Genomic DNA, 16,868 nt, shown 5'->3' with positions numbered 1-16,868 from the left:
TTAACAGTGTATTTCACAACCACCTATCAGTTTATAAAAAACTCATCAAAAGAATACAAAGATTTACTTATAAGATATTGTTTTACTGTTTTTTTTTAAAGTAAAAAACTATCAATTTTTAAAATATGTTCTCCCAAAATATGACTCCCAAAGCCTCAAAGGTTCTAGTGAGAATCAGGACTCTCCATTTACACTCAATCATCCCACCCAAAATGTGTATAGTATCTCGTCAATCCACACAGTCATACAATGTCGTAGTCAGTGGCGTAGCGAAGGGGGGGGTCCAGGGGGTCCGGACCCCCCCCGAAATTTTAAGACATATTAAAAAATAAAGCATGGAGCAGGAGAAAAAAGGACAGTGATCATTACTCTTGTCTACAAACATTAAATTGATTGAAGTGACCGTTGTTAAAAATATAATTGTCCTTACGTTTAAATCATAAAGTATCAAACGATACTTTTGGGCTCGGCCTTTCGGATAGTGTAGTGTAATCACGGTATTTATATAGGGCGCGGTCACGTGACGTCGCAAAGTAACCTGGACCGTAACACGGCGAACAGTTTAAATTAGCGACCACTTCGTTCAAATTCGTATTGGGGACGTAAAATGACTGCTTAGAATTAAGTTACGACGTTGATTTTAGGTGTCATTAAACTGTAAAAGTGTATATAATTATCGAAAAAAATCATTTTCGGTCGGAAAATACACTCGAAAAACTCTACTGATTATAACTTCAACTAATTTGGACTTCAGTGATTGAGGTAAACGTGGTGTTTTCGATTGAGTTAGGACGACGATTTTTGTTATCATTAAACTGTACACTGTACCTATATAATTATCGAGAAAGAAAATCACTTCCGGTCGGTAAATACCGAAGAAAAGCTCTCTACAGATTCAAGTTTTGACGATTTTGGATTTCATTGGTTGAGTGGTTGAGGTAAAAGTGGTACTTAGGATTATGTTAGGACGGTGATTTTAGGTATTAATTCAACGCCGACTAATACATATATAATTATCGAGAAAAAACAATTAAATCACTTTAAATTAGCGACTTTTTTCCTATGGAGTCCCACAGGGATCTATACTTAGACCAGTCTTGTTCCTTGTGTACGTCCGCAGGCTGAACTCATCGCTCCTGAGAGGGAAAATGGTCTAGTATGCTGACGATACAACGCTCTGCATTAAAGCTCCAACAAAACATGAATTAGAAATCATTTCCTTTTTAGAATTCATGTATTCAGTTTTTTTTCTAAATTAAATCTGAGGACCAACAATTCCAAATCAAATGCACTAATTTCTGTTTGCGGCAAAGAGAGATTGAGGATGGCGCTGCTGTGATGGCGGACGATGTCCTGATAGAGGAACTTATTCCACCAAGTTCCTCGGAATGTACCTTGAACGAAGTCTGACTTGGGACGATCACATTGAAAGTACCTGCTCAAAGGTTTCTCCAGGCATTTATGCTCTACGGTCAAAATTTTGCTCCCGGGATGTACTAAAAATGGCTTACTTCGGCCTTGTACACCCCCATCTAACGTACGAGTTGAGGCTATGGGGCAGCTGTTCTAAATACAAATTTGAGCGAGTATTTAGAAGTCAAAAGAAAGTTGTCCGCATCATTTCAAAATTGAAATCCCGAAATTCATGCAGAGATGCCTTTAGGGAGCTTGGATTGCTAAATTTGCCCTGTCTCTACATCCTCGATGTTGCCCTGTACTGCCGATTTAAGTGCGAGTTGGTCCGGGGCAGGGACGTCCATCAATACGGGACAAAAGGCAGGGACAACCTTCGGTTACATCCGCACAGAACAGCCGCATTCAAACGTTTGCCATCTGAGGTTGGTGTTAAGCTGATCAACAAGCTCCCTGATGAAATGCAAAAATTTGAATGAACCAACAAAATTTAAAGCTCGATTGAGACACTTTTTGGTGTCGAGGGTGTTCTATTCAGTGCAAGAGTTTATGATGAGCCGCTGGGATGAAATTTAAAGTAATTGGATCATCCTCTATTTCTGGTGGTAAAATTTAGAAGATTTTAAAACGTATGGCTGAGTCTTAGGAATGAGTGTGGACTGTGTATGAACGGGTATGAATGGGGGCAATTTTAAATAGATACATATTTCTAAATAATTTAATTTGACGATTGTATGCAATTTTTATAATTGTTGACACAATAAAAAGTATTATTTTATTATTATTATTACTTCCAGTCGGAAAATACCAAGGAAAAGCTCTACTGATTCAGATTTTGACGATTTTGGATTTCACTGGTTGAGTCGTTGAGATAAAAGTGGTACTTAGAATTATTTTAGAACATTGATTTTATGTATCAATTGAACGCCGACTATTACCTATATCATTATAGAAGAAAAATTGAAAAAATCACTTCCAGTCGGATAATACACCGGAAAAACTCTACTGATAAGAAGTTCCGATTACTTTGGATTTCACTGACTGAGGTGTTATTTCATTTTCCTTAGTATATTCCGATCGGAAGTGATTATTTTTGGTTTCTTTCTCGATAATTATATATTTATTAGTCGGCGCTTAATTAATCTCTAAAATCAATGTCCTAACATAATTATAAGTACTACTTTTACCTCAACCACTCAACCAGTGAAATCCAAAATCGTCAAAACGAATCAGTAGAGAGCTTTTCTTCGGTATTTACCGACCGGAAGTGATTTTTTTCTCGATAATTATATAGGTAGTCGAGTACAGTTTAATGATAACAAAATCGTCGTTCTAACTCAATCAAAAATACCACGTTTACCTCAAGAACCGAAGTCCGAAGTAGTTGAAGTTCTAATCATTAGAGTTTTTCAGGTGTATTTTATTTCCGACAAAAAGTGATTTTTTCCGTTAATTATATACTCGTCTACAGTGTAATGATACAAAAAATCGTCATTATAACTCATTCATAAATACCTCAATTAGTGAAATCCAAAGTGGCCGAACTTCTAATTTTTTATTTTGTTTTTCCGGTGCATTTTCCGACCGTTAGTTTGATCTGTACCCGAGCAACGCTCGAAAATTTCCCTCCTTTTCTAAATGGTTTTCGGCCCTCAGTGGCCCAATGTCCCCGAAGGGGTATTTCATTTTTTCCACAGAATATAGTTGAGTCAATTATACGCTTGAGTGAAGCTCTGTTTTTGGTTCCTTTTCTTTCTTATCCAGTGAATCCAACATCACTTTGGTGCCTTCTACTCGGCCAGAATCGAACTTCGTAAAGTTTCTGTAGCTATACAAGAGAATTTGTGGTACTAGAGTTGCTGTGAGAGTTTAATTTGCCTATTACATCTTTCCACTTTCTATAAGGCGTAGTTACTAAAGCCCATATTTTTGGTATTTACCTTTTACCAGTGAACTCATTGGCAAATAACACACAAAACGTCCCCCGGATCCGCCGGTTTCGGACCCCCCCCGAACGAAATTTCTGGCTACGCTACTGGTCGTAGTAGATGGTACTTCAGTGAATTATGAATTATTTAGATAATTCTAAAACAACCAGTAGAGGGTGCTTTGGTGCACCTTGCTAACAGAGTTGTAATTTTTTAAAGATTGAACAGCCGTGATAATAAAACAAAATAGCAAACCAAGCAGGCGAATGAACTTATCTAAGATATGTGTGTGTGTGTGTGTGTGTGTTTTACATATAGCCAATCTTCTGCCTCTGTAGTGATAGCAATTTTGAACACAAACACAGGAGCTGAATCTACAGTTAATGCCAACTACATTATCATCCTTTAGCTACATTGTTGTCCCCTTGAAATCAGTGATATTGGATGTTGATGATGGAGATCATGCACTTGATACCTTGGGCCAACTAGCTCTCTGATTGGCCTATAACCTTGTAGTGGCCATCTCTGTGTCTCTGGTAATGACAGCGATTCTGAACACAGATATTGGAGCTGGGCGTCCGGTCGATGTTAACTACTTCAGTTTTCACTCTTGGACCCTTTACTCTCGCCTTCAAACCAATAATGTTGCAGGAAATGAAGAAGATAACAGGTTAAAGGGTCAAGTGGCTCAACTGATTGGTTTACAGTCTTTCAGTGCCCATCTATGTGGTTGTGATCATGACCACAAGCAATGGAGTTGGGCTGTTGAAGTTATTTACTCTACCCTTTGATACTTTGATGCTTTAACATTAATGATGCTGCAGGAGATGATGAAGATAATGGGTCTGAAACCTTGGGTTAACTGGCTCAACTGGTTGATCTACAGTCTTGTGATGGCCATCCCTGTGTCTCTGATAGTGACAGCGATCCTGACCACTGATACTGGAGCCGGGAGTCCAGTCAATGTTGACTACTTCACCCTTTGGATTTTGTTCCTGTTGTTTATTCTTGCTTATACATCACTTATTTTTTTGCATCAGCACGTTTTTTACTAATGGTAAGACTTGATTAAATAATTTACCCAATTAATTTTAATTGGGTAAATCATAAGAGATTTTATTAACTCATAGCTTTTGCAAGATTAAAATTCATTATTCCTTGTATGAATTAGTAAGTCTATTTCATATATACCATGAAATTTGATATAGTTCATTTCACAAAATCTTCCTAACTTTTGCTTGATATATTAAGCTTTTGTAAATAATTTTAAAATAATGTACTTATTGATATAATTTTCATCATCTTAGAGAGTGACTATGTGACCTTTAAAAATTTTGCAGAATCACTGTAATGCAGTTATAGAACACTTAATATCAGTAACTGCAATGGTGACTACGTAATATATGTTTTAGCTGTGCACAAGTATATTGAAATAGGTCATAAAAACATGGATAAATTAAAACAAACACATGAATTTTTAGTACTATGGATTAAACCAACCACAATTAGAACAATAAAATTATAAAAAAGCTGAATACTTTAAACAATTAGAAAGTGAAACAATGTATTAATCCATTCACATCGACTACCGTTAATCAAATGGCCAAATAAGTTTGTAATAGATTTAAGTTGTTTGTGTAATACTACTGTACAATTGGATAATTAAGATAAGATAAGTTGTTCATGGATAATTAAGATACCATCGGACTGATGAAGGTACTCGTCCCCACTCACAGATCATATAGTCTTTGTGGGGACTTTTCACTGTAAATATATATTTTGTCAACTGTCACTTATATATGTGAATAAATATAATTCAATTCAATTCAATATAAACTCTGAAAAAAGTTAGATTAAAAAGTTTGATTAGAACAATTGGAAAAATATTATGTTAATTAAGTGTTAGTATGCTGTGATATAACAAGGTGAGAGTACAATATAACACATGTTACATCACAGACTTCGCTGGTTGTATGTGAAATTTCTAGTGTATTGTTGATTGTGATCTAATATGTCACATGTTAAAATGTCATATGATTGTACTCAGTTTGTTTATAAGTTATCTATAATATATCAATATCTATAATATATCTATTCTATGATATTTTCATTGCCATCTCGGACTCATAAGACCAATATAAAAGTGTTCGCTATCCCATGGCCAGTGGTGTAGCGAAGGGGGGGGTCCAGGGGGTCCGGACCCCCCCCGAAATTGTAAGACATATAAAAAAAAGCATGGAGCAGGAGAAAAAAGGAGAGTTATCATTACTCTTGTCTACAAACATTAAATTGATTTATTTAATTGATTAAAGTGACCGTTGTTAAAAATATAATTGTCCTTTCGTTTAAATCATAAAGTATCAAACGATACGTTTGGGCTCGGCCTTTCGGGTAGTGTAGTGTAATTATTTCTATAGGGCACTGTCACGTGACGTCGCAAACTAGCCTGAACCGTAACACGGCGAACAGTTTAAATTAGCGACCACTTCGTTCAAATTCGTCTTGGGGACGTAAAATGACTGCTTAGAATTAAGTTACGACGTTGATTTTAGGTGTCATTAAACTGTAGACGTGTATATAATTATCGAAAAAAATATATAAAATCACTTTCGGTCGGAAAATACACTTGAAAAACACTACTGATTAGAACTTCAACTAATTTGGACTTCAGTGATTGAGGTAAACTTGGTGTTTTCAATTGAGTTAGGACGACGATTTTTGTTATCATTAAACTGTACACTGTACCTATATAATTATCGTGAAAAAAATCACTTCCGGTCGGTAAATACCGAAGAAAAGCTCTCTACAGATTCAAGTTTTGACGATTTTCGATTTCACTGGTTGAGTGGTTTAGGTAAAAGTGGTACTTAGAATTATGTTAGGACGTTGATTTTAAGTATGAATTCAACGCCGAGTAATAAATATATAAATATCGAGAAACAAAACAATACAATCACTTCCGGTCGGAAACTACCGAGGAAAAGCTCTCTCTACTGATTCAGATTTTGACGATTTTGGATTTCACTGGTTGAGTCGTTGAGATAAAAGTGGTACCTAGAATTATGTTAGGACATTGATTTTAGGTATCAATTAAACGCCGACTAATACCTATATAATTATCGAAGAAAAATTGGAAAAATCACTTCCGGTCGGATAATACACCGGAAAAACTCTACTGATAAGAAGTTCCGACTACTTTGGATTTCACTGACTGAGGTATTATTTCATTGTCGTTAGTATATTCCGATCGGAAGTGATTATTTTTGTTTTTTTTCTCGATAATTATATGTTTATTAGTCGGCGTTGAATTAATACCTAAAATCAATGTCCTAACATAATTATAAGTACCACTTTTACCTCAATCACTCAACCAGTGAAATGAAATAATGATTTATTTCCAATTATTTTTTACATAGTTGTATACTGTACATACATAACTCATCTGGAAATTTCTTGGCCACTTTTACAAGTATTGTGGCTAGGTGAAAAAAAAGAAATTTGTAATTTAAATAGAAATTTAAAATGAAATTATGAGTCTAGCATTAAAATTATAGTTGAAAAAATTTCGTTTTCTGCTGCATCTGAAAAAATTCTAAACTAAAAAAACAAATAGACTTTTTTTGCTAAGCTTAAGGACAAACAGTTGTTATGACTATATACAATATAGTCATACTAGTCAAATTGTATACTAAATACAATTTAAATATTGTTACTAACAATTTTTGTTTACCTAACAATATAACTATAAAAATTGTGAAATTAACAAATTTAATATACATTTATAGAAAACACACTTTATGGTAAAACATACTATCTCATAGTACTTTAACTAAGAATACTATTTAAAAAACTTGTGTCATTCAAAGACAATAGCCGATCAAACACTTCTTTGGAAAATTTATTTTAATTGCCACTGGATTTAATGCTATTGGATAACTGGTTATAATATTTTGGTCCCAAGTACTGAAATGAATGCCGAAAAAAATCACTTGTTTACTTTTGGCAATTTAAAGTTAATTTGGTGGCTAAATCTTGTGTCATAATGCAAATTTTCCAAACCAACATTTCCGCTTCTAATAAAAAATATCCTTAGCACTTTATAAATGAAAATATGCTGAACAGGTAATATACGCAAATTTTGAAACAAAGGAAAAGAACTGTCCCTTTTTGACCCCTTTAAAATTATTATCAAAAAATAATTTTGAGTTATTCAAAGTTTTTCAATTAAAAATTTAAAGGTACCACCCCAACACACAATTTCATACTGTAATCTTGAATGAATTAATGCAAAGTAAATTGTTCTGAGTAGCGAAGTACTACAAACATTTCTCAAGAAATAAAACTTCCTCATAGCTTGTCTTATTTTTTGTGTAGAATATCAATGTGTGCTTCAAAAGTAAACTTCTTATCTAAAACAACACCTTAATAATTTATTTGTTTTACTTTCTCCAAAGGTTCACAGTGACAATTTTGAAAATTGCATAATTTTGAGTGAAATATTATAGGAAATGGAATTTCAAAACCTGAAAAATGAAAATTCAAATATTTTGATTTATTTGTGTTGACTTGCATACGATTTTCGAGACACCACTCTCTTAACAATCAAAGATCTTGATTAATCGAAAGCCCAATGGCTTCGTTTTGTTGAGAATAAAAAATAGCAATGTTTTCAGCACAAGCACTAATGCTGCCTTCAAAATTTAAGTTTAACAAGTCGTTTATAAAAATTAGAAATAAAGTTGCCGAGATAACCGATCCTTGCGGTACTCCGGCCTTAACAACCTTTGAAGTACTGAAAATTTTGCCGATTTTAACACGTTGTCTTCTACCAATAGGGAAAGATTTAAACCAACACAAGGGAATCCCTCTTACTCCTGCAGCCTCCAACTTGGATAGGAGAATGCCGTGATCAACCAAATCAAAAGCCTTTTTAAAATCAATAAAAAGACCTGATGTCTTAAGTTTATTATTGAAACTACTGTAAATTTTTTCTGAAACGGCTATGAGAGCATCCTCTGTAGATTTGCCTTTTGTAAAACCAAATTGACAAGGGTTATAAAAAATGGTAGTCTTACTACCATTATCTTTTCCATAAATTTTGAGAAAACTGAAAGCAAACTAATGGGTCTCAGATTGTCAGTTTTAATTGAACTATTATTTATGAAAATTGGAATAACAGAGCTTAATTTTATATTTTCAGGAAATATTCCCTTACTAAAGCTAAGATTAATTAAATGTGTCAAAATTGCTGCTAATTCAGGGATAGTAAACTTCAGTAATTGCACGGTAATATTATCAAAATCAGAAGATTTTTTATTTTTCATGCCTATAACAATGCTTATAACCTCTTCTTCCGTAGTAGGAGTTAAAAAGAAAGAGTGTGGGCAAGCTTACAATGGAGGTAGCTTCGTCGCTTGGTCTTTACCCGGGCGGTCAGACTGTACAGATATAAGGTAATTGTTAATCTCTTCTGCGATATCGGCTGGTTCTGTGATTGAAACTCTGTTAGTATTTTCTATGCGTTCAACCGTTTTGTTTTTACTCTCACCAGTCAAGCTATTTATTATTTTCCATTGTTGTACACTGACTCCATTGCATCCCAATAATTGATTTGAATAAAAACTATTTTTCGCTAACACAATTTGAAAGTTTAACATTGAACAGAAATTATCAAAATATTTAAAAACAAATAAATCTAACGGCCCTTTTTTGTATATTTTGTATAATTTTTTACGTCTTTCAAATTTGTTAAAAATGTATTTCGTCAACCACGGACTCATTGATTTGGCTTTTGTAAACTTTCAAGTAATTTCAACATTTTTACTGCTACTACTAATACAAAAGGAATTATTTACATCATTATCCAAGTATACATCATTCCAATTGACTGTCTGTAACTTATTCTTAACAAGATTAAAATCTATAGCTACTTTCAATAAATCAGAAATTTGAACAGAATTTACAGATTGGTTTACAGCTTGTGTAGGCGCAATTTTAGAATTTACAGCTAATAAGCAATGATCAGTTATACCCTGATCAAAAACAGAAGCCTGAAAATTATTTATATACTTACTAGCGGGCCCGGCGCGCTTTGCTGCGCATTTCAATAATTTTTTGCAAAAGTTGCCCGTGGCTTCGCACGCAATTTCCCGTTGAAAAACAGTACACTATATTCACTTATTCTTTTTCTATCACATTCTAAACATTGCTGAGATAATTGATAGTCGTTCCATCGTGAGCCTCTTGGGCGTATTATGAAGGTATGTACCATATTCCTGCCTCTATCTAGCTGTTACCCACGGCTTCGCACGCAAATCTTAAGAACCGAAGTCCTTATATTACTTAGTAAATATTTTTTTTTCAAATATAATTTTTAGATTAAATTAGTTATATCTCCGATGCCACGATTGAGCTTGCTTTGTTGTCTCGATCGAGAGAATATGTACACACGGAGTTTTGAGAACCATACTTCTGTCAAAAAAAAACAACTAAGGTTGATTTTATAACATTCTTTATATTTGTAGCCAACGTAAGATAGTAATTATGATATCTGCATTGCTCTTCTGATCAAGCATGAGCATGGTTTATATTAAATAAATATTACAGTTAAAGGTGAATTTTTACGTCAAATTTGAATTGTATTATCTGGATAGTAAAGTCTATGTTTAACAGTGATTGCAGAAACAGTTTAAACAAAATTTGTCGTTTCTCTTAAGCTTACTCTATGCTTTAAAACTATAAGTGTAATATATGTTTACAAAGAACAGCTGATTAAAAATTTGAAAAGATGTTAACATATGTTTGCTGCAATGCATTTCTTATGGGTATTTCTGTAACCAGTGGGGCGGAATCCTGAATCGGGAAAGGGATGGGCATAGCTTATAAACCTTCTCCGTGGAAAAATACATATACGTACAAATTTTCATCATGATCGGTCCAATAGTTCACGATTCCATAAAGGACAAACATACAAACATTCATTTTTATATATATAGATTCCTTACAAAAAATGGTCTATTATTGTATTTCTATTTCTATTTTTGGTATTGTTATTGAAATTCAAAATTGTCAAAACTTAAATCTGTAGAGAGCTTTTCTTCGGTATTTACCGACCGGAAGTGATTTTTTTCTCGGTAACTATATAGGTAGTCGAGTAGAGTTTAATGATAACAAAAAATCGTCGTCCTACCTCAATCAAAAATACCACGTTTACCTCAATAACTGAAGTCCGAAGTAGTTGAAGTTCTCTAATCATTAGAGTTTTTCTGGTGTATTTTATTTCCGACCGAAAGTGATTTTTTTCCGATAATTATATTCTCGTCTACAGTGGAATTATACAAAAAATCGTCATTATAACTCATTCATAAATACCTCTATCAGTGAAATCCAAAGTAGCCGAACTTCTAATCAGTAGAGTTTTTCCGGTGTATTTTCCGACCGTTAGTTTGATCTGTACCCGAGCAAATTGCCCTACTTTTCTAAAGGGTTTTCGGCTGTCAGTGGCCCAATGTCCTCGAAGGGATATTTCATTTTCTCCACAAAATATAGTTGTGTCAATTATACGCTTGAGTGAAGCTCTGTTTTGTTCTTTTTCTTCCTTATCCAGTGAATCCAACATCACTTTGGTGCTTTCTACTCGGTCAGAATCAAACTTCGTAAAGTTTCTGAAGATATACAAGAAAATTTGTGGTACTAGAGTTGCTGTGAGAGTTGAATTTACCTATTACATCTTTCCACTTTCTGTAAGGCGTAGTAAAGCTCCATATGTTTGGTATTTACCTTTTACCAGTGAACTCATTGGCATATAACACACAAAACGTCCCCTAGATCCTCCGGTTTCGGACCCCCCCCGAACTTAATTTCTGGCTACGCTACTGCCCATGGCTGATGAACATTTAATGCCAAGTTGATTATTTTACTACAACCAGTAATAATGGAGTAACAAAGGTTTTTCAGAGCACCATAACACACTTAATAAACACTAATCAAATTAATAATGTTGTTTAACAGCTGATTATTAAAATTAACAGGTCATTGTTGTTGATTGTAATTTAGCAAATCATTGCACATATAAATAAATTTAAAACAGGCAATTTAACAAATGATATTTATTGCATCCAACAAAATTCATAACAAGTGTTCAAAATGATGATGTTTTTCGTGTTAGACTTGCATCACAAAATAATGTGTACGCTGTATATCTTCAAATTGGCTGGACTCAGAGCACTTTAAAATCAATGGAAGGAATTTTCCATGAGAGAGCTATTGATTCATTTTTGTGCCACTTTCATAAATGGGCAGAATGGGGTTGCTTATGGACACAAGTTGTTTTGGAAGTTTGAAGAGTGCAAAGATGGCAGGAGTGGTAAAATTTTATTTCATATCAAATCAAGAAAAAAACTTATTTATCTGGAGGTTTTTATGATCTCATAGTCAAATACAGTAGAACAGCAATGAATCACTGAAATGCTGTTTCTAATTTATTGCAGACTTAGCTATTCAGTTAGTAAACAACCAAGTCAGTTATTCAAGCAAATGATGTGTTTTACACAACGACCTGATCTTTAGAACAGTGCTATGCATTTACTGCCCAAAGCTCAGCTGGCTTTAAGTGTGACCGCAACTGCTGAGTGCTAGCAGCTGAAGCAGGGGATGGATATGAGAAAACATTACACTACACAAATAAAATAACCTCTACTGCTATCCTACTTTGGTTTAGGTAGGTGCCTGTAATATTGCTGTATTACTGCCTCAACCTTACCACCTCACCTTTATCTTCAACCCATCTTCTTCACCTGGCATCACCATTGTGCTTGTCAAAATACCACCAGGATTTGCTAGAATGTCACATAGTGTCTGTTTAGTGTACTGTCTTATTGTTTCACCATATTTTTAGGTGTCAATTGCCTTGTGATTATGTACTATCAAGTGATCAATTAAAATATGAGTGAGAAGAAAAGGCTTGTGGCCCTGAAACCCGCAAGATTGCAACTCAAAAACAGGAAGATGAGGAGAGTTACCCAAAAATGTACGAAAAAACAAATATCTTTTAATGGTCTTCCTGAAACACAATCACATAATCAAAAATAAGATCATGTTCATGATGATAAATAAGGCCCAAAAACATATCTAGAAAATACTGTTACACCCCAAACTGTTCCACTATGGACACAGACTTCATCTTAAATGTACGTTGAAGCATTTTATCATTCTCGTCTGACATATCTTTTGAAGATTCAACTCCTATAGAACAGAAGCTTAAAATTGATCGGATTGTAATACTACAAAAGAGAGCAATAAGAACTATAGCAGGCATAAATCATATGGAGAGCTACCATGAGCACTTTAAAAACCTTCACATACTGAATGTTTATGCATTATACATCTGTGAGGTGGGACACTACGCATCTCTGAAACAACCTGCCCAAGGAAAATTATAATACGAGACATGCCAAACTTTTCAGCCTACCAGCTCACCGAACTTCTCTATTTGCAAGAAAACCAATATATGCTGTTACTAAAGTTCTCAACCACCTACCTCAGGATCTCAGGGAAGAAACTGGTTCTACATTAAAGAAGAAGCTGAAGAATCTCCTAATAGACAATCCAATTTACTCTATGGATTAATTTTTTTAAATGACCTGGACTTAATGTTATACATTTTATCGTGTATTTTATAAAACATAATTTTGTACATATGTCACTATTACATTTCTTAAAGAAATTGTTAATAAAGATTATTCTAACTCTGATTCTGATTGAATTTTAAAAAACCAAGCTTTAAAATAGTTTTGATTTTAATCAAGAGGACCCGTTATAATAGAACATTACACATGACAAACATGAGCAAAAATTTGTCCATTCTAACTTAAAACAAAACCCACAGGCAGATATACTTCAAAGCAACAATGTTGTTAAAAACAAATGTTAAAACCACTTGCAGTATTTCAGAAAAGGTATTTCTTGATGGGCTCCTTAATGGTGAATTTTTTAATAGGACTGGTTATTGTATTTAAAATCTACAGGTTGTTTTTGCATATGCCTTGCCGTTTGATTCAAGATGAGAATAAACTACAACATTTTTTCTGAAGATTTTTATGATTGGAATAAATCTTTGGATGCTGAGCGGAAGGAAAAATCAAATTATCATTGTGTATCGGCATTTAAGAAAACAAGCAGAAGTGGTGCATCCCATGTTACAAACAAGAGGGTTGCAGGAGGCGTACTTGCTTATATGCCCATAGTGCAATGCTCATAAAAAATGGCCATGAGTGTGGGCTCTAAAATAAGAAGGTAGTAAAAGATGTAAAAAAATACCATGTATTTTTAATAACTATAAGCAGCTAAGTTATGAAGAACGTACATACTGCTGTATTATGTTTGTTACAGGTACGATCGCCATAATTATTGGGGTAATATTATGGTACATAGGCACCATATATCTGAATATCATATTCGTCACCTCTCCAAGCAAACATGGTTTATTTTTAAATACGCTTTCCTGCCTGTGGCCTTCCATTGCCCTACAGTGGAGTATTGATGTAATCAATGATTTCCATAAGAGCGGTAATTATTTTGTATAGTAACATGTTATTATAATTGAAACAAAACTTGCTAAAAGATTTAAATATTTTCAATAGCTTTTCAGGTTTTATTAAAAATACAGACTAAATAGGAACTGTGTTGTTTAATTAGAAACTATGTACAAAGTTTTAAGTAGTATCTATGACTTTCCTACCAAGAGTTATCTGACAGACAGGTGGCTGGACAGATAGAAAGACAAACTGTTCTTTGACCACAAAATAAGTAGTGATATCCCTTGGACCAAAAAGAACTGATATACCATGTTTAAAATCTCTAAGACTTTTCCATCCAGAACAATTACACAAAGTATTAAAGTATAATTACAATTTATTAACTTATTAAAATTAATAGTCACGCTATATATTTGTTCTATACTACTGACATCATGCATTAAATGTTTAAGGACACAAGTGGACGATGAGCAGCCTCTTTGATAGTGGTACCAGAGGTGACAGAGTGTCTGTAGGTCTGGCATCTACAATGTTGGTTGTGGACGTGATCTTATATAATTTAATTACTTGGTACATGGAAAACATCAATCCTGGGCCATATGGTCAGACTAAGCCACCAGGCTTCATATTTCAGGTAAGACTGCCATGTCAGTTATGACAGAATAATTTTTATCAGAATATCCTGGATCTAAGCAGCTTAAAGATTTATTCTCTCAAAAATATATAACAAGCTATTTGGAGTAAATTTGTAAATATTACACAAATATTAATAAAAAAAAGAATTATTAAACAGTAATAACGCCGGAATGCCGGCACTGGTCTCTGGGATGGCCTCGTGACCTCTCCTCCAAGTCTTCGAGCAGCTTCTGAGGGACAAGCTTAATGGCTCGCCGGTCAACTAGGATTGCTTGGTCTCTGTGGCTGTCTAGCAGTTGGAGGTTGAGCCGCAGAAGGCAACTACCACGAGAGGAGCGGGGTGTGATGGTGGTCAACTGCGCAGCAATCTCAGCTAGGATGATTGGAGGCTGCGCTGGGTGGCAGGGGCGGCTCCCATCACTCCTGCGCTGGTAGACGATGTTTTGTCTGTTGCTGGCAGGGTAGTTGGGACAAGTGGCCAATCCATCTTCTGCCTCGGTATGGCTCTGGGCTTCTGGGTGATCGGTTGGTCCTCTATGGGCCCCGGTGGGCGAGGCAGCCTCTTTGCTGGGTTCTCAGCTCCCTCTCCATCTTCGTATTCCAGGGCAGGTCTCTTTACCGGCTGGGCACTGGATCGCCTTGCTGGATAAATGAATTTGGGCCTCTAACCCATCCTGACCGCTGTTACCTTGGTGTTCTTAAAGTTTTTTTGCAGCCTCTGTGGTCACCGCAACAGTTGCAGTAGCGCCCCTTTTCCGATGGATCTTTTGGAAAGTCCATACTCAGGTGCTTTTCAGCACATTGCTTTTCCTCAGTTGCCGGAGCAGTGGCCAAAACCTTGGCATCTGAAGCATTGTGGTGGGCTGGCGGGCTTCTTGTAGGGTGTGATAGACCCCGGACGTGGAGCAGGCTAATGACTTTGTAAATGTCACTCGCTCGCCTCATGTCCAGATTCTCACGTTCACAGTCCGTGGTCAGCGTGACTAGCCAGGTCCTGGTTGACTCTGTGATCTTCAGTCTTGCAATCTCGTCGACAGCATACCCCTCATATGTCAGGACATGAGAGAGCTCCAGGTCATCAGTACCTGGCAGCTAGCTGATTACAATTTTGAGCGGCTTCTCTCGCCCCTACAGTCAGGAATAACAACCACCATGTTGTGTGTCAACTTCACTAACTCTAAAACATGCACTTAATAAAAATTAAACACAACACTAATTATCAAAACTGAACTACAGAATACAGGTCACAATATGTCTGCATTCGTTGACCAACCACCTATGATTTTAGAGTTAGTGAAGTTGACACACAACATGGTTGATTCCTGACTTATACGTGTTACAATGAAAAAAAATGAAAAATGAAATGAAAAATGTCTTTATTGAATACAACGTAAAACATATTCAATTGGCGAGGTTAGGACTATTAAGTCCTCTCTTACACCTAACCATAAATTAATAAACTCTACTATTACTGTAAAACAAGAGCCACAATACAGTTTACATTACTATTTTACAATCAAAAATTATAATCTCTATTTATATAAAGTAATAAAATGAAATAAAGGTTCTCTATGAAACTAAAAATAAATAAATAGAATAAAACTTACAAGGAAATTAACAGACATTCATCCATCACCATTCATACAAAGCCATCGTCCCATACCCTATGCCACGATATCGTCAACCCGACGAGGCCCAAAACAGATGGTCCCTAAGCACCCCCGAAACCGTTCCCGACTACGAATACCTCTGATATGATCCGGGAGACAATGCTCTGGTATGATTTGTTTATTTTAACCTAGTTTGTGATTATGTCTTAGTTTAGTTATTTACCTGAAGAAGAGATCAGATTATAGATCTTGAAATGTAGTGTTACTGATTTTTTTGTATCACTGACCAATAGCAAATGTCCGAAAAAATCATGTTTCCTTCACAATCCTTCCATCATCAAAAACAAACTTCAAACAGTTAAATATATGTTTTAGGTTAAATATAAGATCTTGATATTTGAGTATGCAGCCTTGAAGAATACTCAACAAGAATGGAAGGGCTGAGAAGGATCTGCTTAATCCATGGTTTTTTTTACCAACTAACAACACAACTATTATGACTTACCTTTACTATGTACGAGGTCCAATCAAAAAGTATCCGACCTCGTCGTGTATCGCGGCTTCTGCTGCCAATAATGAGATAAGATTTGTTGCGACAATAGTTCCTACTATGATACGCAAAGGTACAAAGTCTTATCTTGATCCCCCGACTGGTTCGCCGGAGACGGGTCAGTATGTACTGATAAGTCAAGTGCGCGTATCGGTTTTCTCTAACTGTGAAGATGAACGGAAAAAGTGGAACAACG

At 35.2% G+C, this 16,868-nt stretch overlaps 1 protein-coding gene across 1 annotated transcript; it reads left to right on the top strand.

Moving 5' to 3' along the window:
* Window positions 1-4,304: 4,304 nt before the first annotated feature.
* On the top strand, window positions 4,305-14,889 carry LOC124374858 (phospholipid-transporting ATPase ABCA3-like). Its single transcript, XM_046832999.1, has 4 exons — window positions 4,305-4,398; window positions 13,731-13,907; window positions 14,329-14,510; window positions 14,806-14,889. The coding sequence occupies exons 1-4, from the start codon at window positions 4,305-4,307 to the stop codon at window positions 14,887-14,889; spliced, it is 537 nt and encodes a 178-aa protein (XP_046688955.1).
* Window positions 14,890-16,868: the final 1,979 nt, after the last annotated feature.

This window comes from Homalodisca vitripennis, unplaced genomic scaffold (assembly GCF_021130785.1).
Source record: "Homalodisca vitripennis isolate AUS2020 unplaced genomic scaffold, UT_GWSS_2.1 ScUCBcl_10579;HRSCAF=19533, whole genome shotgun sequence".
Classification (NCBI taxonomy): Eukaryota; Metazoa; Arthropoda; class Insecta; order Hemiptera; family Cicadellidae; genus Homalodisca; species Homalodisca vitripennis.
Note: the sequence above shows the minus strand (reverse complement) of the source record. Positions and strands in the feature narration are given on the sequence as shown.

What these genes read in the sequence shown, in the direction of transcription:
- LOC124374858 (XM_046832999.1), top strand. Translation starts at nt 4,305, where the DNA reads ATGTTGACTACTTCACCCTTTGGATTTTGTTCCTGTTGTTTATTCTTG. An exon ending in CAGCACGTTTTTTACTAATG is followed by an intron (nt 4,399 to 13,730) that starts GTAAGACTTGAT and finishes TGTTTGTTACAG; the next exon opens with GTACGATCGCCATAATTATT. An exon ending in CACCAGGCTTCATATTTCAG is followed by an intron (nt 14,511 to 14,805) that starts GTAAGACTGCCA and finishes GTGGCTGTCTAG; the next exon opens with CAGTTGGAGGTTGAGCCGCA.